At 40.7% G+C, this 26,075-nt stretch overlaps 1 protein-coding gene across 1 annotated transcript in view; it reads left to right on the top strand.

Moving 5' to 3' along the window:
• Window positions 1–26,075, top strand: part of MYO1D (myosin ID) — a 97,451-nt gene that overhangs the window by 53,305 nt on the left and 18,071 nt on the right. Inside the window, exons 2-20 of the mRNA XM_073683172.1 lie at window positions 2,373–2,581; window positions 2,974–3,067; window positions 3,198–3,363; window positions 3,682–3,735; window positions 5,286–5,381; window positions 6,076–6,192; window positions 8,498–8,701; window positions 8,774–8,919; window positions 11,422–11,536; window positions 11,647–11,817; window positions 15,541–15,611; window positions 16,163–16,237; window positions 17,983–18,115; window positions 18,561–18,727; window positions 18,896–19,103; window positions 19,193–19,416; window positions 19,500–19,644; window positions 20,700–20,804; window positions 22,214–22,327. Coding sequence (XP_073539273.1) covers window positions 2,373–2,581; window positions 2,974–3,067; window positions 3,198–3,363; window positions 3,682–3,735; window positions 5,286–5,381; window positions 6,076–6,192; window positions 8,498–8,701; window positions 8,774–8,919; window positions 11,422–11,536; window positions 11,647–11,817; window positions 15,541–15,611; window positions 16,163–16,237; window positions 17,983–18,115; window positions 18,561–18,727; window positions 18,896–19,103; window positions 19,193–19,416; window positions 19,500–19,644; window positions 20,700–20,804; window positions 22,214–22,327 — 2,614 coding nt within the window. The remainder of the gene's footprint in view (window positions 1–2,372; window positions 2,582–2,973; window positions 3,068–3,197; window positions 3,364–3,681; window positions 3,736–5,285; window positions 5,382–6,075; window positions 6,193–8,497; window positions 8,702–8,773; window positions 8,920–11,421; window positions 11,537–11,646; window positions 11,818–15,540; window positions 15,612–16,162; window positions 16,238–17,982; window positions 18,116–18,560; window positions 18,728–18,895; window positions 19,104–19,192; window positions 19,417–19,499; window positions 19,645–20,699; window positions 20,805–22,213; window positions 22,328–26,075) is intronic.

Raw genomic sequence — 26,075 nt, 5'->3', positions numbered from 1 at the left:
AGCTTGCTGCCTTTGGGGTAGCCGTGGACTCTGATCTCTCCTTCAAACCACCTATCCAAGCCCTTTCCATTTCCTGCCGACTCCAACTTAAAAATATTTCCCGGATCCACACATTCCTCAACCACGAATCTGCAAAAACACTAGTGCACGCCCTCATCATCTCCCGCCTCGACTACTGCAACTCCCTGCTATGTGGCCTCCTTTCCAACACTCTCGCACCCCTCCAATCTATCCTAAACTTTGCTGCCCGACTAATCCACCTGTCCCCCCGCTATTCCCTGGTCTCTCCTGTCTGTCAATCCCTTCACTGGCTCCCCATTGCCCAGAGACTCCAGTTCAAAACCCTAACCACGGCATACAAAGCCATCCACAACCTGTCTCCGCCATATATCTGTGACCTAGTCTCCCGGTACATACCTGCACACAACCTCCGATCCTTACAAGATCTCCTGCACTAGCCCCCTCTTATCTCCTCTTCCCACAATCGCATACAAGATTTCTCCCGCGCATCCCCCTACTCTGGAACTCTCTACCCCAACATATCAAACTCTCGCCTACCGTGGAAACCTTCAAAAGGAACCTAAAGACCCACCTCTTCCGACAAGCCTACAACCTGCAGTAACCCTCGCTCCACCATACCGCTGCATGACTAGCTCTACCCCCACCTACTGTATCCTCACTCATCCTTTGTAGATTGTGAGCCCTCGCGGGCAGGGTTCTCGCTCCTCCTTTACCAGTTGCCGTCACTTTTTGTTAAAGATCATTGTAATTGTTTTTGTATGTATACCCCTTTTTCACATGTAAAGTGCCATGGAATAAATGGCACTATAATAATAATACAATTTTCCATATACGGTTTCAATTCCTTCCTCTTTGCTTGGTTTTTCTTCCATCTTCACTGTTCCTCTCTACTTCACCACAGCTTTGCTCAGTACTGCAGTCCAGCTTGTAAGAGTCCTATTCTCAACCTGCGGTTCTGCATCTTTTTTCACCCTCTAGGGAACTACATTGCCAGTATGGCCGGTACTTATCTTCTCTGCCTCTGATGCTCTTAACCTCCTGCCCCGGGCACTCTCTTCATCTTAAGTACTGTGTCCCGTCTAGGCCTGTTACCTCTATGAGTTATAAACTCTGGGCGGTACTGCTAGGCGTCCTCTCCCAGGAACCACCTCCAATTGATCACTGTATCACCTCCCGCGTTAGAGACACCTACTTCATGCGGCATTGCTCACATTAGTCCTTAGGTCCGCTTTCTACGCACACTGGTCCCTTTCTGACCGGAAACTGCCTTTCTCCCTTCAGCTTGTCCCCTCCCACTCTGGGCTAGTCCCAAACACTGACTCTCACTTTTCCTACTGTCGAACAACACACATAATTTCCGGCACTAACGTATAGCACAATTCACATTACGATAACACACTTGTTCTTCAAGTGGGAAACGCGGGTAATATGTCCATCTCCTTACATAGCAGCTGCTCATTGCTGTGTGATTTTGCGTGCAGCACGCGGCCGCTACACACAATGTTTTCAGGTGCGTTCTTATGCCTTTCCTGACACTGAGATCATGGCACCTGCAGTGTCAGTATGTGCTGGCGGGGATTTATATCAGGCAAGAGTCCAAAATGAGCACCATAAGAGATGCAGAGGATGGTAATTGAGTGGGCAGATCGTACACTGAGCCCCTATGCTACACAAAGTGTGCACCATAGCCCCCTTATTTACATTGCTAATAATACTATTTAACTATAACATGAAAACTAAAATCTACCGGACAAGTGTGATTTTTATGAAGGCTTAATCCCCTCAATGAATATCTGAATAGTTCAATTTTGGGGTAGGCTGACTCCCTTTAAAAACTGGAATGGGACTCCTTAGTTATTTTCGATTCATGGCAGGTTGAGGTTTCAGGAAATCTGTATATACAAATCTTCATTTTTCTCTGTTTTACTACAATCCTTAGCCTCTTGTTACTCTATCACTCTCTGCCTCTTTTTTGTTTTCTTTAAATTCAACATTTTATTCTTGCCTTTTTCTCAAAAGTCCAACACAAATTCAAGGAAGAAAAAAAAATGTAAAGAATGTGAATTACAATTTTTGTATGGGTTGGGATGATTGCTTTGGATTGTGGATTATAAACCATGATTATAGTCAATGGTTGCATTCTGTTGAGCAGTAGAGGAGTACACTGTACAATGTTACAACTTTGGAGTTTGTGATTTTTGATACATTTTTTAGTATAAATGGTAGAACAGTTCCCTCTTGTGGTGATATAGCTAAATGGCAACTTACTGGCTGCATAAATTGCAGGGAGGTATCGAGCCAGCTGCATTGTGCTTTTAATTTATTCTCTTTTTTTTGTCCTTTTGATTCAGGTTTGACAAAGGGCGTATCTATACCTTTATTGGGGAGGTGGTGGTCTCTGTGAACCCCTACAAGAATCTTCCAATCTATGGGAAGGATACAATAGAACAGTATAAAGGAAGGGAGTTGTATGAAAGACCTCCACATCTCTTCTCCATCGCAGACGCAGCTTACAAGGCCATGAAGAGACGCTGTAAAGACACGTGTATAGTAATATCAGGTATACTTTCTATGATCACTCTTCATCTTGGTTCCATAATTTAGCATAATTGTCAATCATTGATTAGGACCGCCCACTGGACTCCTCAGCGTAAAAAGAATTTCAATTAATTGAATACAAGCTATTCTGTTTTTTTACACAAGCCTATATCAATCTTATCAGCTCCTGCTGCCCTATAATATTCTGCTTGCAGATAATACTGTATATGTTTAATATGACAGGTTCCTTTTAATCAGCACAGAATGTTGGACCTTAACATGGTGTGATGTAAAAAAAAAAGTAGACATTTACTCAATACCTTGTCTTTTGACTCTTTGTTCCAGTTTTTCTTACCTTCAGTTTATATTACATTTTTCTACAGTTATATAATGATTGATTTTTTTTGGTTGCAGGAGAAAGTGGTGCCGGGAAGACTGAAGCCAGTAAATATATAATGCAGTACATAGCCGCCATTACTAATCCAAGCCAGCGAGCCGAGGTGGAGAGGTATATAAATATAATTATTTTTTTATATTTTAAACATCATTAATATTAGAGGGCTTAGCTGAAATCTTTGAGTTGGTCAATTGTTTCTTTGACACCATATACATCCACCACATTTTATATAATTTGACAGGGTGAAGAATATGTTGCTGAAGTCTAATTGTGTGCTGGAAGCTTTTGGGAATGCTAAAACTACCCGCAATGACAACTCCAGCCGATTTGGAAAATACATGGACATTAACTTTGACTTCAAAGGAGATCCTATTGGGGGACACATCAGTAACTACCTGTTGGAGAAAGTAAGTACAGCAATTGGTGTGAACAGCTTTAAAGACTTTTCTGCAATAATATAGTCGATTTACGAGCGGTATTGCTCATAAATCAAGTCGATACTGTGTTACATAGACTTCTCTGCCAAATAAGAGACTGGTATTATAGCCCTTGGTGGGTGGGAGCCCTTGCCATTGGGTTCTGGATATACATAATCATATCTATATGGGTGAGTTGACCACATAAGACCCCAATCTACCATACGTTATCTCATTTAGTTACACCCTGTTGCTAATGTGAAATATTTTAAATGCAATTAATTTGTATTTACATGTGTTTTCTTTCAGTCTCGGGTGATTGTTCAGCAGCTGGGAGAAAGGAATTTTCACTCTTTTTATCAGGTTAGGTTTTCTTGTGTATACCTGTTTTATCTGATGTGCCATTGCACTTGCTCTTCTGATTTCTTATCTAAGGACAGCAAAAATAGTTAAGTTTGTGCTACACTTTAACTAAACCTAGCAGAGTGTCATTCTGTTGTATGCAAGGCAGCTTTAGCCTGACTCCACTGCCTCCTGCTTGTGATAGGGTTCTCCCTGTCAACTCTTACAAGCAGGAGACGAGGACGACAGGCTGAAGCTGTATCTCTTACCATAAACTGGAGAATCTGTACTTGCAGGCAGTGTGAATGAGGGGAGTTTTATAAATCTGCAGCTAATCATTGTATGGACACACCTACTAAATCACTGCTCTCCTAAATCAGGCAGAAATTAAATCTTCAGTAGCATTCTATGCATGGACATACAGAGGAACAAAAGAAGTGGGCCTGAGTAGGGAAGGGAAGTGTTTGAGAGCTTCAAGGAGGGATTTAATAGGTGATGATGTCATCTATTAGTTCATAAGAAGTCAGAAACTGACTGACCTGACTACATAGGAGAGCATGTCTTGATTCAGACTGGTGTTCACATGACATTGCTATCATTAATGAAGGCTTTAAAATGTATGAATGTAATTGAGCTGGAATAATACCAATCATGCAACTAAAATATTGCTTGTGAGTTTGCATTGTTGGTAGAAAATGTTTTGCTGGAGTGCCATTTTAAGAGAAGGGGAGGCTCTTTTTTGTGACTAGTAGTTTAAATAGAGAAAATATGATAGTTATCAGCAGTCACTTTTCTATGCAAGAACCTAGAGGGAGCAGAAGCAAAGAGTACAAATAATTGTACTTGCCAATGATTGGTTGCACATAGTTACTGCATTTAATCCTTTTCCCTCATCCGGTGTACATATATATATGGAGTGTGCCCAGGAGATGGCAGGTGCCGGCTGTGTTATGCAGCCAGCACATGCATTTAACATCAGTCATCGGGTGCCGATGGGTTGATATAGCAGTTGCTGAAATTTGTGGTTGCACTTCATAGGAGATTGTTAATTTAAAACATTGAGATGTCAGAATTGCTGTTTTTGTCACATCACTTCCCAACAAAAATGCAAGTGAAAGCATTCAGAACAATATGTATGTATGTTAAAATGATACCAATGAAAATGACAACTTCCTATGCAAAAATCAATCCCCACATAGCTAGATCGATCGAGTCTCAGAAAACAGCAACACAAACTAAATTTTACAAATTTCAGAATTTTGCTACAACTAAAATATTAGTTTTTTAACACACTTTGAACACTGTCAAATGTAGTTTTTTTTACCATTTTAACACTTTAAATATTTTTTCAGTAGATTTTAGCGTTAGAATGAATGGTGGGATTGAAAACTACAAACCATCCTGGAAAAAAAACAAGCCCTCATATGGGTGTGTCAGCGGCAAAATTATTATGACTCTTGGAAGAAGGGGGGAGAAAGGAAAAACACAAAAATAATCAGGGCCATGGCAAGAAGAGGTTAAAAGTGGAGAAGGAAAAGAACAGGATAAAGATTTATTTTTTTTCTTTCTAGTTGATCTTGGGGGCACCTGAGCAGACCCTACGTTCCCTCCATCTCCAGAAGGATATCTCCTCTTACACGTATACCAGATCCATGGTTCAGATGAAGGTGAGTACAGGTTCTGAAGATGCTACATGATAAACACATGAACCCAAAGTTTACCCAGTTCCTAATATTTTCTCCATAAGTTTGATAGTTATGTTACTACTATAATAAATGTTATAAAATCAAATATATAATTCATAACTAATAGAGATGAGTGAAACAAATCGAATTTGTGTTGTAAATTTGCTTGATTTAGAGAGTATTCATAATTTTCGATTCGACTCACGTGAATCACTAAAAAATACGCACCGCTATTTTGCACAAAGCAGAAGATTGCATGAGCAGAGAAGGCTCACATGACCCCAGGCATGGCCACGCAGACTTTCCCATAATACCTTGCAGCTATCACATTACATGGTATAGTACAGCTAATCAGCAGGGACTATCATAGCCCGTATAAAACCAGGAGCAGGGAATGCAGCTTCCACGTTGTAGTAAATCAGGATGAGAGGAGTCACAGCTCAGTAATGGAGATTAGGAGAGAAAGTCCTAAAGCACTGAATAATCATTACAGATAATGTGTGATACCACAGCAGTGATAAACAGCTATCATCCATTTACACATAGCCATATATGTTGAGTTCATTTTGACATTATTAAGGCTATGTATATGTTCTAGAGCTTGAAAAGTGTTCTGAGATCTGAAAGATTCAGTCATCTTTAGTGACTAATGCTATTTACTTCACTTTTCGTCCAGTCATCCATCAATGATGCTGGAGACTTCAAAGAAGTGTCGGAGGCCATGAGAGTGATTGGATTTAAACCAGAAGAGATCCAGACTGTCTACAAAGTCTTGGCCACTATTCTACATCTGGTGAGTAGGTGCGAGTATGCGGTGGAGATCCAGGAAGAAAGTGTCAGCGCTTTGGTTACAGTGTGGAGAACCAGCTGCTACTGCTGATCCTCCAGAAGAAGAAGACTATGAAACTTGGCAGAACTCCTCTACAGCTGTGTAAATATACATCTCTAGTGCAGCAATAACATGTATCTGCCATACTACAGCCAAGACACATACACACCGGTTTATAAGACCCAACAAGCACTTTGCAGGACTCTACCAGCTTCCTGTTTTCACATGGAAAATTCAGACCATCAGATTGGTCTCTAACTCGCCTCTTAAAGGGAATCTGTAATCAAGGTTTTTACTACCCCATCTAAGAGCAGCATGATGTAGGGTCAGAGATCCTGATTCCAACTGGGTTGCATGCTGTGGTTTTTATAAAATCCAAATGTTATCAGCCGCAGATCTACCAGTTCCCTGACTGCTGAGCACCACTGATTGGCAGCTTTGTGCACACTGTTCATAGGCAGAAAGCTGCCGATCAGTGGCGGGGGCGGAGTTGGACTACCTGTCAGCAGTCCTCTTGTGATAATCTCCTGCTGATAAAACAGTGATTTTATAAAAACTACAGCAAGCAGCCCAGTAAGTGACACATTGCTGGAATCTGAGTATCTGCCCCTACTTTATGCTACTTCTCAGATTAGTTAGCAAAAAACCTAGGGACAGATTCCCTTTAAAGGGGAAATTTAGATAAAAATATATTTTGATATATCAAAGAGGATCGTATTGGTGAAGTCTGTAACCTTGAACCAATGCTGATTTGGAGAATGAATGGAGCACTGTATCTCCTTTGACATATTCAGAGATTTCTGTTACCGAAATTGACTGTGGTGTCAGAAATCTCTATGCAGCACAAAAGTGGTTTAAGCACTGTATGAACACTTTTTAATTTTGGAAGTGAATAGTGCTTAAAGATCAAAGGATTATCGAATCAAGCGTACATATGACTTTTCAGCAGATCATTTCCCTTTTTAAAGGAACAATAAACTTCGGAAATAAATGTTAAAATGAAACTAGAAATAGAATTGTCCTCACTCTTACTGAATTTTTGTTATGATCCTAAAATCAATGAGCCTTGAAGAAATCATGCAGAGAACACAGGTTAACCATATGCTGGCCTGCTTACTCTTTAGAGTAAGCTGGATGAACACCAAACTCTTAGGGGGGCTTAGATATCTAGAGGGGCAGTATGGGGAGGCGTCTGCTGCAGTCACTTATCTTACAACTACTCACAACAGTGATTAGAAGGAAGGGAGACATGACTGAGCTCCTAAGACACAAAATGTTATTTTATGTCTTTACTAGTTTTAAATATAGCATAAAAATAAAGTGAGATGAAGGGTAGAAATGCTGTGGATTTTTTGCTGCATTTTCAATATTTAGTGTTCGTTTGTAGAATGGATTTGGAATACAAAACCCCAGTATTTCAACTCTAAAATATTTATACAGAAATGTAGAGGCATGATTTTCTATACCGCAGGGTCCCTAATGGGCACCTGTCAGTTTTTCAGGTACTAAACATAAAGAATTCTGCACAGCAGTCCCACACAGTAATGCCTTCCATACACATTAGACTATTGTCGGCCGCACTAGTCGATATTGACGGGTGCGGCCAACACTTTTAATTGTATGGGGGAGCCGGCCAAATGATTGTCTGGTGATATGGCTATTGAACATTTCTGATTTCGGACAGCCGATCACTTTGTGACAGAGGGGTTTGGTGGGGGATTTCTCATAGAGAACACAGGAGCGCTTAGCCGAAGAGCCCTCCTGTTTATGGGAGAGTCGGTCTACATGGCTGTTGGCCAAATGATCGGCCAAAACATTGTTCGACCGACAGACATTTAATGTTTATGGGACCTTAAAGGGGATGTCCAGGTTTGTGATGAGTCTTCACAGCGCATCAGGATTCTCCATTTCTGGCAGCGAGAGTGGGTGGTTATGTGACCACAAGTATGCAAAATGCATACTTGCGGACACATTCTGACTAGACGTGCACAGCGTCGCTCGTAGTTGGCACTGGAGAATCCCGTCAGGGCACAGTGCGTGAGCTGTGAGGATTCATCACAAACCTGGACAATTCCTTTAAGTCATTAACTACATTCTGCATCTGTCATCTGTCAATACCCACCCATGGAACGTCACAGGGAATCACAAAGATGTTTTTTTTTTTAAATTATGGTTATTATTTTTTTGTTATCTGGCTTCCATGACGGTATATAAAATAATAATGCATTCTGTCACTGCCTGATTTTATAATTTGTCATCTTTTTATAAGGGGAACCTCAAGTTTATTTTGGATGGAGATACCCCCCTGATTGAGAATAGTAAAGTTGTGTCCGTAGTGGCTGACTTACTTGGCTCCAAATATGAACTTCTGGAGAAGGCTCTTCTGTTCCGGACTGTGGCCACGGGCAGAGACATCATCGACAAGCAGCATACTGAGAAAGAAGCTAGCTATGGCAGGGATGCCTTCGCCAAGGTACAAACAGGCTGGCAGCTAGGGTGATGCCACGCTGTGGAGGTGATTGATAAATGCTATATATATCTACAGGCCATCTATGAACGTCTGTTCTGCTGGATTGTGAGTCGTATTAATGACGTCATTGATGTAAAACAACAGGACGCAGCTCTCCATGGCAAAAACACAGTTATCGGAGTGCTGGATATTTACGGATTTGAGATCTTCGACAGTAACAGGTATGATGGCGACCACCCAAAGTGCAACGACGAGTCATAAATTAGAAAACCTAATTTTCTAGTAGCTGCCAAAGTTTGGCAGATATCTGCCAATTTTCAGATTTTATAAAGTAGTCCGAAAGGGACAGAAAAGCACATGCAAAACTGTCTGTTCCTTTAATAACAATTTAGCCCCATAAGTCAAAAATACAAAAGACTGACGACACATAAAGAACACAAAGTCTCCAGATTACCCTTATATATTTTGCTTTTTATCTTCATATAGATATATAGAAAACCCTAGTGAAAAAAGACTAGAACACCAAAAACCCATACAGAGATTGTAACAAAAAAAGTATTGTTTTATTAATCAAAAACCTTAATTGTATCCCACAAATAAACAAAAATCGCTAAAAACAGAAGTATATCCTATATGGGTGAGATGGTGAACGCAAAAGACAGGCGTGTCATGCTGCACTGGTATTACACACACCAAAAAATAGAGAATAATTATGAAGAAAAGTAATAAAAAAATGTGCAAAATGCTAATATACACTAAGTGCGGTATCGTATCGCGATTAGTACACAAAATATGGAATATACCAGAACTATACTGAAAAGGATACAATAAGTTAAATAAATGCTTGCAATATAATACAAAGTGTAATGAGCACTGCTAGATCAAGTAAAACTTGTCTGGTTATCAAAGGCATTGTCAGCAGAATTAGGTATAGATCTACCAGTCACCCCACAGTTCATGGTTAGCAAATACATGCATATCAATGCCAAATCAAATATCACCTAATGATATATTAAAATTAGAGTGCTGCACGGACAGATCACAAAGACCCTCAATGTGCGTTTCGCTCATTAATAGATTCATCAGGAGGTGTCAGTGGAATAAAAACAAGGAGTATAATTAGTGCTATATATTGCAAGGACCTGTCAGTGGGGATATGCTTCACACATGTCCCTCTTCCCCAAGATGGCGATACATAGATATATGTTTATCCCATGCATTTGTCCAAGCAATCTCTACTCTTTTAGTGAAATAATAGGCATCAGTAACTATATCCCTTGATACTTTTCACTTCAATAATCTTGACATGCCAAATATTGTTTGTGAAGAAATCAATCTAATGATTGGATATTTCTGTGGAGCACAGAAGTCAAAAAGGGAAAATTATTAATACTTGTGTACTGTGTGAAGGGTCCACACCCTTCTGATGAGTCTACCATTGACTTAAAGCAGGGGTGGGTAATCTCTTTTCTGCCAAGGGCCATTTGGGTATTTATACCATCCTTTGGGGCCGTACAAATCGTGAGCTAACTCTGCCCACAAAGTACTTCCTGACGATGGCACTAGTGTTTAGGATGTAATCTTTCATTGTACGCACCTCAGCGTTCAGTAGTGAACATTGCGTGCGTATACTCACAGAGCAAGAAGAAATTAATGGCCCGTGGCCGTCAAAATACAGCTGCCGACCCGAGCACTGTGGTCCACGGGAATCTGCCTGGGGGCCGGATGAAAGATCATCAAGGGCTGTAAATGGCCCACGGGCATGAGTTTCCCCCTGACTTAAAGGGTTATTCCTATCACTAAACGTTCTCCTATCCAATGAATAGGTGATGTCTTGTGGATCGGTGGGTGTCCTACTCTTGAGACCAGTACAGATCTTGAGAGCGATGCTCTGAAATGTCCGGTCAGAAAGGGACTGCCGTGTATAGTTGAGTACCATTAGTGCCATAAAGAATGAATGGAGTGATAGTAATGGTTTCAATGATTCAAAAAACAGAAATAAATGGGTTGATAAATTGTCGCAGATTTCCCTAGAAATGGGTTGCTGGAACCGAAATGTTTTGGTTGATTCGGGTATGCTCACATGACAGAAGTATTGTAGAAACTTCTGCAACTTGGAGTGAGGACATCTATGCAGGAAAAAAACATTCAAATGAATTTTAGGCAGAAATTTCACTCCTTTCTCTTAAAGGGGTTTTCTCACGAACAAGGATGCAAAAGAGTATACAGACATTACAGCAGGGGATCACAGCTGATTCTTTCTTTGAAGTGAAATGTCTTACCTCACAAAAAGAATCAGCTGTGATCCCCAGCTGTAATGTCTGTATACTCTTTTCCTTCCTCCCCTGCCCAGGAGCTGTGGTATGATCAGACCATGTCGTTGTACGGTCAGACACAACCATTACACAGTACACAGCAGGGGCACATTTATAAGATTATCTCAGCACAGGGACATTTTATTTAAACACATCCAATTGTGGAAGTTATTATTATTCCAAGATCTATTGATTAAAATCAACTTTCGTTTGTGGGAAAACTCCTTTAAATCTATTTAGCTCATCCCTGAGATATCTCATGTCTCAACAGACGGGATATAATAATAGGAAGTAATACATTTGTGTCTTGCCTTTGGAAAATCACTTTTTCCAACATGTGAGCTGTGTTTGGTGACCTCTTATATTTGTGATGTCTTCACTGTCTGATGACTTCTCCTTCTCTTTCAGCTTTGAGCAGTTCTGCATTAATTATTGTAATGAGAAACTGCAGCAGCTCTTTATCCAGCTCGTCCTGACCCAGGAGCAAGAGGAATACAAGAGGGAAGGGATTCCCTGGAAGCATGTAAGTAGCCCCATCATTCACTAGTGAGGACACGTCTCATCCTGAGCAGTTTTTGTACTATGGTTTGCACTGATTGGCTTCTCATACTTCTCCTCTTTTTCTTCTCACAGATAGATTATTTTAACAACCAAATCATTGTGGATTTGGTGGAGCAGCAACATCGGGGAATCATATCGCTGCTGGATGACGCCTGCATGAATGTGGGCAAAGTGACGGACCCCATGTTCCTTGATGCACTAAACAAGCAGCTCGGAAAACATGCCCACTACTCCAGCAGGAAGGTAAGGATGGTCAAGTGAAGGAAGGCTGATGGGTAAAGAGAAAGTCCATATTATGTCTCATTGGTGGACATAGACTCCATAGTGAGGGGTCTGCATAAAGTGGGGTTACTACTGAAAGGTCTGGTTGCTGCCACCTCTAGTGATCAGCTGTTCTTGCCAATAAAAACCATTGGCACCATTCTGCAGGGAAGGTCACTATTACATTAGTAACAAGTTCATGCCAAATTCTCAAAAGCAAGAGGTCTAGTTACAGCCGTAGACCGGAGACCCCCTCTAATACACCAGTGTCTGACCCACGAGGCAGCATCAGCATGGATTTTTTTTGTTCTTCATGGTTTCGCCTGATACTTTGGGTTTTACATCTAAAAAAAAAGCTCATGAAGGTTAACAATCTTACAAGGAAGCTAGCTCCAGTTTGTAAGAGAGGTAAACTCTGTTGTGAGTCCCCAAAAGGCCAATATAACTGATTCTAATGTGTGTACATGGCTGTAGAAACTGCTAGGACTATAAAAATGAGGGGGCATGAACAATATCTCAATTTATTTCAAGTAAAGATGATATCTACATGGTTCTAAAGGAATGTTGTCCTCACGCTTTTATTTATGGAAGCCGTTGAATAGCTGTAGAGGTAAATGTCCTGCAATAAAAATGCTACCTTTTTTGTAGAGATCCAATGTGCCAGTTATGAGAAATCTAATATAGAAGCCATATGTAAATCAAGCAGGACGTGCACTGGGGGCGTGTCAGAGCACTTGAAAGAAACGGGTGACATGCCCCCAATGCACTTCCAGTCTAATTCGCTAGCGGCTTCTACTTTAGATTTCTCATGACCTGCACATCAGATCTACAAAAAGGTATCATTATCATAGGAGAATAAGCTCCTAGATAGCTATACCACTACTTCTGTATGTAAAAACATGCTAACAGGTTCACTTTAAAAGGGAGTTTTCTGAATTTATAATAATGTAGCCCACCTCAGGAAATAGGTTCAATTAAAAGGATTAAAAACAAAAATGTACTCACCTTTTTAGGCATTGCTTACTTGTAGCGATCACATGCCGTCATCCTACTTCACTGGTCATGCCAACCTGTATGGCACATGATCGCTGAGGTCAGTGGTCACTGCATGAAGTTAACAAAGACCACCCGGGATCACTGTAGTGGTAGCCTAATGAATAGGGGAGCAGAGTTGTTGTTTTTTTTTGTTGTTTTTTTTTATTATTAATTTTTAACCTTTTCCTGCGCTTCGCTGAATTTTTATAAAGCATGTAATATCCAACTTATAAATAATTGGACGTTAGTAAACTCTTTATTTCTCCAGACAAGCATGATTCCAAGTTGAATACCTAGCCACCAAAGGTAGCCACTTGTATGAAAGTTCTCATTGCTTTAATGTCAGTTCCATCTTACTAGAAGCGCTAGTCTAGGGGTCTGATGAGTAAAATCAATAGCAGTTAGAGGTGGATCCAGTGCACGTGTACCAGACCTACATTCTGACCACCCTGATATCCAAATAAAAGAAAACCACTTCATACAATGAATCTGCAGTGACCTATATCAGTAGCTACACAATGATATCTGCACTTGTGTTTCCCTCCTGGAACAATGTGCTATTATATACAGCATTTGCATCTACATATTATTACTGCACTTTTTCCTCTGGCATGCTATTTAAAGGCTATTGACCCATTTGACATGGAATAAATGACTTTTATGTATGTCAGTGGTTACCCTTTAGTTAATAAAATTACACTAAATATCAGCCAGCGATATCCCTGATATGGATTTTGTAGCTTGATCTACGTTTTCTTGTGGCAGTATTTCTCTCAGTAATATAGGCTGGATATTAGGTCTGTTCATATCTAGAGTGCTGCTGTCTTCGTGACTTAATATATCAGCAAAGCTTCTATCCTGCATTTATTTACTCATCATGTGTTTTTCCTTCTTTTCTATTGCCTGTATTCTACGCCCTCCCCGAAACTGTAGATACTTTGACATCTGTCCATGGCATTGAGATTTGTGTACATCCCCTCCTCTACCTGCTGTTATCTCTAACACTAAAAGTAGGAAGGAGGAGAGCAGAGGGAGAGAGATGCCAAAACCAGGGCACTCAGATCGTTAAAAGACTTAGGCTCTGTTCACATGTCCATTTATGTTTTTCGTTTTGTCCTGTTCAGTTTAGAACAGACAAACTTAACAGATAAATCCAATTATCATCCTGTGCTTTCCTGTTTTAAGTAAAGAATTTTATCCAATTACACATAGAAATTGCTTCTTCAGAGAAGAAGAGGACTAGAACTCTGGTGCCACCTATTGGAAGCAGCATTCTCCTAAAAGTCAATGTCAACCCTTCAACGAGCTTTGCCATATGACTTCAGATTGGAGCCAAACCAGTCTCAATTTGCATACTCTGTGTTTCGGTGTATTGCCCCTCATCAGTGCAAAGTATAAGATCTGATTTGGCTAGGTGAGAGGTTTAAGACTGGGATCTAAGAGGTAACATTTCTTTGTGGAGAGTGACAAGCCAGGCCTGGCATGTCAGAGTGAAGAGACCTATACGCCATGCATGGGTTTGGCTTTTATCTGAAGTCATACGGCAAGTCTCGTTAAAGGATCGATATTGACTTAGGATTGCTACTTCCAATAAGTGGCGCTAGAGTTCAAGTCCTCTTCCTCTCTGAAGAGGCACTTTACATATTTAATTTCGCAGAGGAGCATGCAGGGCATATAAGTCTCTTCAATCTGACATGCCAGGCCTAGCTTGTCACTCTACAAGGAGAAATGTTACCCTTTAGATCCAAGTACATAATAATGGAAGAAAAAGAAAATCCTGATGTTGTTCTTAAGCGTTCCAGCAGAGGTCGCCTGGATCCCTGCTGATTGACTTGCAGGAGTTGTACAGGGATCAATCTGTGAGAGATGAGGTCATGTCTAGCCAATGGACATTGTATGCTGCTGTCGCCTGATTTACAGGCCTATTGGTATTCCAGACTTCGAAGCGTCGGGCTCTAACACTTTACTGTGGAATTTTGGGATTTTTTTGTGTGTTAAATGTCAACAAAACAGAGAATGGTTCTAAGTATTTTCTATAAAGAGACTCTCTTCCTTCAGAATTTCCCAACTATTTGATATTACCCACCAGACTGAGGACTTGCTGGTCAGTTCTTGCCATTTAATAACTTCTTGAGTCACTGGAGGAGGCACAAACATTACAAGATTGTTATATGTATATGCACATCTGATTGGCAAAAACGTCATAACCAGGGTTGAGGGTTCGAAATGGCTGTGCATCTAACATATGTATTATGGACCTATGAGCTGACCTTTGGGCATCTTGGCTTGACACTTGGCATAACGTAAACCCAGAGGAGTGTGTGCATTATCCTATAATATATGGAACAACCACAGGTACATAGTTATAGGTGGTGCAGAAGATTTAGTTGCATCATGGCATAGCGACCTCAGGGTTTACGTTATGCCAGGGGTCAGTTCACAGGTCCGTGATACATATGTCATATGTCCTACAGTTTCGAACCCTCAACCCTGGTTATGAAGCTTTTATGAATTAGGATTCAGCAATAAAGTTGCAACAACAAGAAAGAAAAGTTATGGAATCATGGAAATGACAGGATGGATAGATATGTTAATGATGTGCAAATGAAGTCTAGACTAATTACTGTTATCGGTTGTATGTAGTATCATGTTAAATCTTTGTCTTTTAAGGTATGTGCAACAGATAAAGCTCTGGAATTCGACAGAGATTTCCGAATTCGACACTATGCCGGAGATGTCGTGTGAGTATTGGGCAGCCCCAGTGCGACCGTTCAGTAACATGTAAGATGTAAATATAGATCCGGCACTCCAGGTAAGTTGGAACATGCGTGTTTATTAATACAAGTTTATCCGGTGTATCCACATCACTAGCACAGCAGTGCTTATTCCCAGCGCCACTTGAGGCTTATTTATGATGGTCCTCCTCGCCTTTGTGCTGCTATATGGAACATTTCCAATGTGAATACTGTGAATTCTACTCCTTCTTGTTCATTAGAATCTAGTTCCACTGATGTTCTGATGAAGGCCTTGCTATTGGCCGAAACATCAATATTGTCTATACAGTGGATAAACTTGTATTAATAAACACTCATGTTTCAACTTACCTGGAGTGCCGGATCTATATTATTGTGGCGTGAAATCCTATCCGTGCACCCGCATATCAGAGAGTGCCACGCAGCCTACTTTTTCTTACCGTTCAGTAACATCACAGGAACTCGGCCATCTGTCCAAACATTTGGTTGTGGAGACCTGTACGTGGATGTTTTGTGATGTCCATGTATTTTCATTCCAGTTACTCTGTGGTGGGATTCATTGATAAGAACAAGGACACATTATTTCAGGACTTCAAGAGACTCATGTACAACAGGTGAGAAGAAGCAATGGTGTTCTTGTGTGTGAACTATAAAGAAGCCCTTTGTGGTCATCACACAGTAGAACAGATGGTCCTGTTACTTTTTCCTGTTAAGCCCCCGTCACACTAAGCGAGATCGCTAGCGAGATCGCTGCTGAGTCACAAGTTTTGTGATGCAACAGCGACCTCAGTAGCGATCTCGCTATGTTTGACACTTAGCAGCGACTAGGCCCCTGCTGTGAGATCGCTGGTCATGTCAGAATGGTCTGGACATTTCTTTGATCGTTGAAGCCCCGCTGGGTAGCATGCATCGGTGTGTTTGACACCTTACCAACGACCTTGTTAACGACCCAGACACAGAAACACATAGGCGTGCATCGTTATACAGATCGTTACGGGTCGCCGCATCGTTGCTGCGTCGTTGGGAAGATCTGACTGTTTGACATCTCAACAGCGACCACATAGCGACGCAGCAACGATCCCTGACAGGTCGTATCGTTGTCGGGATCGCTGTAGCGTCGCTTAGTGTGACGGGGCCTTTACCAATGGTCCTGATTATCTCAGATATGGGATTTCTGATATGCCAGGACATACCATTGATGCAATCTGTGCAGTCGCCCAGATGCCCCAGAGGTAAAGTAGCCCACTACCACCTCCAAAGCAGGTGGAATTGGGCATTATGATGAGCTGTTGGACTGCAAAGGGCCAATATATTGTTCTTGCACAGGGGTCCTCTTCTGTCTGTGTCCGCTCCTGGATCAGATTATACAGTCACAGCCGAAAGTGTTGGTACCCCTGAAATTGTTCGAAAAAATGAAGTATTTCTACCAGAACATTATTGCAGTTATGCATGTTTTGTTATACAAATTTATTTCCTTTGTGTGAATTTGAACAACACAAAAAAAAACAGAGGAAAAAAAGGCAAATTTGACATAAAACAAAACCTCAATAGTGGGCCGAATAAAATTGTTGGCCCACTCCACACAACCACTCCAAGATCTCTCCACAGGTGTTCAATGGGATTTAGATCTGGACTCATTGCTGGCCACTTCAGAACTCTCCAGCGCTTTTTCCATTAATTTCTGGGAGCTTCTTGAAGTATGTTTGGGGTCATTGCCCTTCTGGAAGACCCATGACCTAAGACACAAACCCAGTATTTTGACGCTGGGCACTACAGTGCGACCCAAAATCCTTTAGTAATCTTCAGATCTTGTGATGCATTTCACACAGTCAAGGCACCCAGTACCAGAGGCAGCAAAACAACCCCAAAACATCATTGAACCTCCACCATATTTGACTGTAGAACCTGTGTTCTTTTCTTTGTAGGCCTCCATTTCGTTTTCGGTAAACAGTAGAATGATGTGCTTTACCAAAAAGCTCTATCTTGGTCTCCTCTGTCCACAATCCAGAAGGATTTTGGCTTACTCGCATACATTTTGGCAAACTGAAATCAAGCTTTTTTATGTCTCAGTGTTCGTAGGGGGGTCCTCCTGGGTCTCCTTCCATAGCATTTAATTTCATTCAAATGTCGACGGATAGTTTGCGCTGATGCACCCTGAGCCTACAGGACACTTGAATTTCATTTTCTGGAACGATTTTAAGGGAGCCAACACTTTTGACCATGACTCTATACATTGGCCTCACTTTATGCATCAGCTCTATAGAAAATATAATACACAATAAACGGTGTGTCATGTTTGTGAGACCCGTAGATAAACTCTACTATTTGACTTTGTGTTTGCTTTATATTCTATTTTTAGTGCTAACCCTGTGCTGAAGAATATGTGGCCAGAAGGGAAGCTGAGCATCACCGAGGTCACAAAGCGTCCACTGACTGCAGCTACATTATTCAAAAACTCCATGATCGCCCTGGTGGACAACCTGGCATCCAAGGTAAAAGAAAGAGGAATGCCATGTTTTACTGCCATGTGACATCTGTGTACAGGAGTAATGCCTAGACTTCAACGTTTGACTCTAACCCTAAAAAAGCTTAGCTCCAATGTGTGAGCTTTGAGTTATTTTATACTTTCTTTCAAAGAGTTCCTATCAGTTGTTATATTTCGGGATTAGTTTTGTAACTATTTTGCGTTATGTGTTGTGATCTTGATTTACAGATTGTAGTGTAGTACAGAGCTGCACTCACATTTTTGCAGTCTTCAGAGCTGAAATCTCAAATTAAATTCAATATCTATACCGCATTTACTATGGTGATTTGCATTATGGAATATGTATGATTTACACCATGGCTTGTTCCATCATTTAATATAGGAAAGGCTGTTGTAATGTAAAAAAATCTATTCTATCCTACCTGACCCTGTGTTCTCTGGTAATGTCTCAGGAGCCATATTATGTCCGATGCATTAAACCAAATGACAAAAAGTCGCCATCTCTGTTTGATGAGGAGCGATGCAAACACCAAGTGGGGTATTTGGGCTTACTGGAGAACGTCCGTGTCCGACGAGCTGGTTTTGCCTATCGTCAGGTGTATGAGAGGTTTCTTCATAGGTAAGTGTAATTCTTTTTACTTTCCTTCTACATACATTATGACATAACAGGTTTCCATCACATGGAATGGGAGGGTTGGGTGATACTTTGTGAAGACCTGTCCGATACTTCTTATAGTCTTTATTTTCTGTTTCATTCATCATCGAGCTTCTATATCCACCTCTCCAGGTACAAGATGATTTCCCAGTTGACGTGGCCAAACCACGACTTGCCTTCAGACCAAATTGCTGTACAAAAACTCTTGACAGAGTGTGGCTTCCACCAGGATGCGGCCTACGGAAGAACTAAAGTGTTTATTCGCACCCCACGTACCCTGTTTTCCCTGGAGGAGAAACGAAGCGAGATGTTGATAAGAATCATCCTCTTCCTGCAGAAGGTACGATGGAGTTTAACTGAAGTATTGACGACTTCTTGGGGCATACATCCTATATTTGGAATCTAAGTTCATTCTTGTTATTCCTCCAGATATGGAGAGGAACACTGGCCCGCTGGAAATATAAGAGAATGAAGGCTGCCCACACAATAATGCGCTACTATAGACGCTACAAAGTGAAGTCCTATATTCTTGAGGTGGTCCGGAGGTTCAATGGGGTACGGAACAGCAGAGACCACGGGAGGAATGTAAAATGGCCCACACCTCCTAAGGTGCTCCGACGATTCCAGGAATGTATGCAGATCATCTTCAACAGGTACTTGGGAAGTCGCATTGAATTTAGCAATTTGTCAAGATGCTGTTACCAAATTAACAAAGCGTTCAATCTCTTTATTTCAGATGGAGAGCATATCAGCTAATAAAGGGCATACCTCCCGCTGACATACCAAAAATCAAGGCCAAAGTTGCTGCTTTTGAAAATCTTAAGGGGCAGAGAGTCGATATGGGTCTTCAGAGGAGCTGGGAAGGGAACTACTTGTCGTCGGTAAGTTCTAATGAAAAACACATGTCTGTCTTTGAACATCACTTTCCAGAAACTTGTTTAAACGGTTTCTCCATCTTGATTGCTAGAAGGTCGGGGAGTCCTGATTGGCGGACAGTTCAGGCCAGCAACATTGTCATGCTATTGGCCCAAAGTGTGTGCGCCCAATGCTGTTATAGGTGTTAGCTCTGCATCATCGGAAGTGCTGTGCAAATGAAGGTGGCTGGGATCCAGAGCTAACAATGCCTCCCAAAGATCCCAAGCCAGCCCCAGTGCAGCACTTACAAACTCACTGTGAAAGAGCTTGTAATCACTGTGCAAGTTCAGCCACCATTTCTGTTCTTTAATGGTGGCTGATCCCTTGCCAGTGAGCTGTAAATTATAAAATAAAAGTAAAGATTTAAGGAGAAAGGGGACAAAACTTTAATAACTGTTAAATTACAACGTTGCCTGTTTTTACAAGCACTTTGCCAGTTTATCTGTCTAAGGACTCATTCAGACAACAATTTTTCTCATGCACGAGAAAAATGGACCAATTATTTTGATCAGAGTTTGATAAGAGTGTGGTCTCAGTGTCATCTGTTTTTCTTGTAGGTGAAGACATTAAAAAGAAAAAGTTTCTCCACCTTTACCTTTTTGACAGTCTGTGAAAATCGGACCGTACTCTGATATCATCTGACTGTGATCCGATTATTTTCATGGACTTGCTTTGCCGATGTTGATACGACCCTCGGATCAAAATCGAACATGTCACCACGATTTTCCACGGACCCCTCGGTCTGCGAAAAATCACAGATTTGTGAATGGCCTCATGAACTATCACAGGTACAAGTGCTATCCGTGAAAAACACGGCTAGCACTCGTACTTGTAAATCGAACGTCTGTATGAGGCCTCAGAGGATGGGAATAACCCTATAATACCTTATGTATGCTATACCATTCCCAAGATACTTCTTATATTCCCTTTCAAAGCTGCATTTACAATTCTTCAGGCTTCAGAGCTTTACTCTCCCAGCATTTCTTGAAGGTCAGAAAGCTATATTTCTTTCTTCTTACAGAAACAAGAAAACAGTCAAGATTCGGGATTCTTTGTATCTCGAGCAAGTGAGCTACAGAGAAAAGACAAGTTCATGCAACCTCTCTTCTCCTGTAATGTGCGCAAGGTATATACATACATCTGGATATCTGTGGGATCAAGAATTTGGGAAACTGATCAGGGGTCTAAGGTATAACGTTTCTCATTTTGGAGAGTAACAAGCCAAGCCTGGCATGTCAGAGCGAGGAGACTTATAAGCCATGCATGCTTCTCTGGGACATTAAACATGCAAATTGTCTCTTCAGAGAGGAAGAAGACTAGAACTCTAACGCCACCGATTGGAAGTACCAATCCTAAAAGTCAGTATCGACCCTTTAACAAGCCTTTCCATATGACTTAGGATAAAAGCCAAACCCATGTATGGCATATAAGCCTCTTCACTCTGACATGCCAGGCCTGGCTTGTCATTCTCCACAAGGAGAAGCAGCAATCCTAAAAGTCAATATCGACTCTTTAACGAGCCTTGCAATCAGCACACATGTACTTTCATTCACATGGCACAATGAAGAGCAGAGCTGTAGCTAGGATTTCCCTCATTCGGGGCAAAAGGTTGAATATACTGCCCCCAAGTACTCTGGCTTGTTGGCGATGTTACTTGATGTTTTCCTTTAATTACAGACCCCTGATAAACTTTTAGGACATGTGCACACAGAGTTTTTTGAGGAGTTCAAAAACCATGAGTTTTTCAAGCTGAGACAGAGTCAAGACACTCTTTCGTTTCTTTTTCCAGAAGCGGTTTTTGAAGAGTTTTTGATTTTCCTGAAGCATTCTTTGTAGCATTGTGAAAGGACAGTACCTAATTTAGGGAGGTTACCTTTAGGATCTTTTTCAAAGAAGTGACAGGCACTTTCTTTTTTTTCCCACCAGACATTTTTCAAAACCTTTTCAATAAGTAAAAAAAAACACCACAAACATTCTTCATATGAAAAACCACACTGGATTTCCCAGAGAAATTAATTGTAAGGGTTTATTCACACTTAGCCTTTTTGGAGCAGAAACTGAGCGGATACTCTCAAAATAATGCTTTCAAAATGCCACAAAAAAGTCTGTGTGTACACAACCTAAGAGAGTTTTTCAAACAGTTTTTACAGAGCAGCTTGGAGATGATCCGCTCCAAAAAATCCTCTGTGTGAACATACAGTAGCTATAGAATGGAAAAACTTTTAGACAATTTTTGTACTTTTTGTAGAAATCGTTTAATCGAGAAACATTGTAGAACTTTGTATACTGTGCCTTTGTAGGGCCGTGTATTTAACATTTTATATTGGGAGTGGGACTTTTTGTGCTTCTTATTTTTAGCACTGAATTCAACACCATGGGGTTTTAGAGGGTCTATTTGTCAGTAGTGATGGCAAAGTGAATGGAAAAGAATGAGTATCAGCATTCTCAATAGCATGGGATGACTGTTTGCAGCGGATGGTAATGAAGAACTAGTAGCGTTTCTTATCAGATTGTCTCCTTCTTTTCTTCACACAGGTCAACAGATTTAATAAAGTAGAAGATCGGGCCATCTTTATAACTGATAGACACCTGTATAAACTGGATCCCAAAAAGCAGTATAAAGTCATGAGCAGCACCCCTCTTTATAATGTAAGTGATGAATGCTGTCCAAGTAGGGAAAGTTACTTGGATATTTTGCAGTGGTTATCCAACAGCTTAAAGGACTTGTCCATGAACGGACAAAATTGGGACCAAGGCTGCTGTTAGTTAAGAAACTAGGTACTACTTACCTGTTGAAGCCCCTATTGGTGCTCCCCACCAGTATTATTTCCAGAGTTGCAGCAGTTAATGTCCCATCTACAACACGTGACCGCTGCGGCCAATCATTGGCCTCAGTAATGATGCTGAAGTAGACAAACACACAAGTGCGAGGAGGGCCTGAATGCCTTTCTTGAAAAATATAATATTACAGGTTATGAGTGTTGTGACGTTGATCCTGGAAACTAGTCTGATTGTCGTATTGGAGTTGGGAAGGAATTTTCCCCTAATATGGGACAATTTAGTATCTGCCCAATGGGTTTTTTTTCCCTTCCTTTGGATCAACATGTTAGGCTATAGGTTGAACTCGATGGACTTATGTCTACCTTAAACGTAAAAAACTATGACACGCAAAGCCAGTGATTGACTTCAGTGGTCACACGTTGTCGACAGGACAGGCCTATAAACAAAGTCCAGAATGGGGAAGCGGCAGAGGAGAGGCAGGGACTTCAACAGGTAATGCTTGTTTTGTTATTTTAAATCATTACCAACCTTGGCCCCAGTTTTGACTGAAACTGCACAACCCCTTTAAATCAGTCTATAAGTGTGTGTCTTATGAAAAGAGAATAGAAGGAGGAATTTGATTTGCAATGCAACCAATGTCCAATTTTCATGCATGTATGCAGGATTGCGGTATAGGTCAGGGGCTTAAAGGGCTTGTCCAAAGTTCTCAATCGGGAGGACATCGTTTATCTGCCTCATACTATCTGCTCTGAAGGGGGCAGTGTGCTCCTGATTGATTGTCCTTTTTGGCCATCAGCATCGTTGCCCTGCAAACAGAGGTAGCTTTGCTTCTGCGTCATCAGAGGAGCACAGGGACGCTGAAGCTGGCCAGATCCAGCAATTGGCTAACTTCACAGCAGCTCTTACAAGCTCTATAGAAAAGAGCCTGTAAGCGCTGTGCTCCTTGCCTAGGATACCAGGTCACCTTTGACACATTGCACAGGTGGCCAATAAACTAGGCAACAAGTCATGCAAAATAATGAAGTTAAAAACCTCTATGTTTTTGGGAACGGAGAGGATTTTTAATAAGCAAATTGCAAAGTTGCTTGTTTTAACAAGCACTTTTCAACTTTACCCATTTACAATGATGAGACAATCCCATTGATGAGGCTCTCATGGTAATATAAGTATTCAGAATGTTAGATTATTGAATGCCTGACCTCTTTATTAAAAATTCATAGAAAAACTAAAGTGTTTCAGTGACCAGATTTGCTTTAGCTTTCCAACTTTTATGTAGAAGAATCGTACATACTCTTGGTGAAGTGATGATCGTGGTTTCGGCATGTATGTGCTGATCTTATTGTAATAATAAGATCCATGTGAAACCTTAGCAATAAGACTCATACATTTGTTAAGTGACATCCCAGACCTAACACAACAGCGCCCCTTGTGGCCATATTGAGTATATCATTTCACAATGAATCCAAACCGAACAGTATGTTTTATATGATAAGTGTCCTTAATCACAATCAGCAACATTTTATATTAAGCACGTTCTTCTTATATACAGCAGGTAGTTATTTACTTTACTGTTTACTTCACACATGTATTTAATGGCTGCCTACGTTATACATGCTATGGATAGATTTTCCATCTGTTTACATTAAAATTGCAATCCGTGAAATGTATGAGATGTGATGTAGCCAAAGTCATACTTCTTTGGAAAAAGTAATGAATTAATGGAATCGACCGGGAGTTTCGGATTGTCCTTAAAAGGAATCAGTCAGTAGTCTCAACCCTCCTAAGCCGTCTATATGGGCATGTAGGTCATAGGAAGCTGAATAACATGATACCTTCATATCTGCAATCAGATGTCTGATTCCGGAGATATCAACACTTTTCTTAATATGTAAATGAGCTGGTAAGATCTATGGGCCGGACACAGATCTCTCGGAGAATCTGCCTTCAGAGCTTATTTTAAATTAAAAGGGGCGTTACAAGTGTGAGACATGTAGAACAGGAGAGCAGACTGTCAGTTATTACATGTCTCACACTGGTAACACCCCTTTTATTTAAAATAAGCTCTGGAGGCAGATTCTCAGGTAGATCAGTGTCCGGCCCATAGTCCTGAACAGCTCATTTACATATCAAGAAAAACGTGGATTTCTCGGGAATAAGACATGGGATTGCAGATATCAAGGTATCCTTTCATATAATTTTCTATAACCTACATGCCCACATAAACTGCTTAGGAGGGTTGATCCTACTGACATATTCTCTTTAAGTAGCCATGTTAATGAAAATAATTTGGTAAATTTGTATTAAGTCTACTGTATTTGGAATATCGCTTGTAGGGGTTGAAGAAGATTAGAAAAAAGGTCTGTGTATTTGTTTTTTTAAGCTATATACAGCGCCACCCTTGTCCATAGGCTGCTTCCGGTATTGCAGCTCAGCCCTGCTAACTTATAGTCCAAAGTCAAAATTGTCAGTGTTGATTGAATAGAAAGCAAGCTCTATTTGATACAAGTCTTTTAAGGCAATATTTCCATCTCTCCCTGTATAGAATATCTCCCCTGCGATCATAATTACCTTAATGACAGCTGACAGCTTTGTCCCAGCTGTCGAGGGTCCGCGACCACAAGTCTGATCATGTCTACAGTGAAAGTCGATATAATCCTTACCTTATCAGATGACACGACTCTGTTGCCTGCATATTAATATGTGTACTGTCACAAGCCCAGGTTTTAGTATTGTTATCTATAGTTTCTCAAAATTTATTCTGATTCATTCACACAAATAGAAATTTCTATGTTTCAGATGTAAAGCACCATGGAATAAATGGCGCTATAATAATAATCATAAATAATAATGGTTTAGTACCAGGTTTTCATTATTTGCACTTAGAGACATTGATCATGTATGGATTACTGTTACTGCTGGTAAATGTATGATGATCACAGTGCCATGTACTTATGCTAAAAGCTGTCAGCTTCCTCCTTCATAAATATTGGGCTTTAAATTACATAGTGCACATGCCATGAATTATTAATTGAAGGGTGTAATGGAAAGGACACCATTTTTTTTTTAATTATATGCAGCAATATTCAAATGCAAAAGTTTAGGTACTCCCCTCACCCAGTTCTGTTGAAAAATAAAACAGCTTTTTGTCTCAGTTCAATTTTAGTAAACGCTTGCATTCCCCATAAGATAACAATTTGTACCATTGTGATTCCTCCTGGAAATGCATGATTAAATGGCTTTTATCTTATCAATGGGCTGTGTCCCTACGTACTTCACCCTGACCAATCAGTGCTGACATTGTCTGACTAGCTAGGGAAACACCTAATGGATAAAGGAATGTCGAGTTGTCTGTTTATTCATACAGTTCCAGGAGTATTAACAGAGGGGCGGCACAATAGAGAGATTTAAGTAGAAGTTGCACTACAATTGTTATTTTATGAGGATTACAAGTTTTTACTGTAGCCAACCAGACAGGAAAACTAATAATACAATAACAATTTGCAGGGATCAAACTTAAAAAGGATTTATTTGCCATAAACATGGCATTTTTTTTATCCGATATAAGCGGTGCTTCTTTCCAAAATCTGGTGTTATTTTCCTTTTGTTCCTGTGCCTC

Source organism: Phyllobates terribilis, unplaced genomic scaffold (assembly GCF_046119375.1).
Source record: "Phyllobates terribilis strain yellow unplaced genomic scaffold, ASM4611937v1 Scaffold_5__5_contigs__length_657084704, whole genome shotgun sequence".
NCBI lineage: Eukaryota > Metazoa > Chordata > Amphibia > Anura > Dendrobatidae > Phyllobates > Phyllobates terribilis.
Note: the sequence above shows the minus strand (reverse complement) of the source record. Positions and strands in the feature narration are given on the sequence as shown.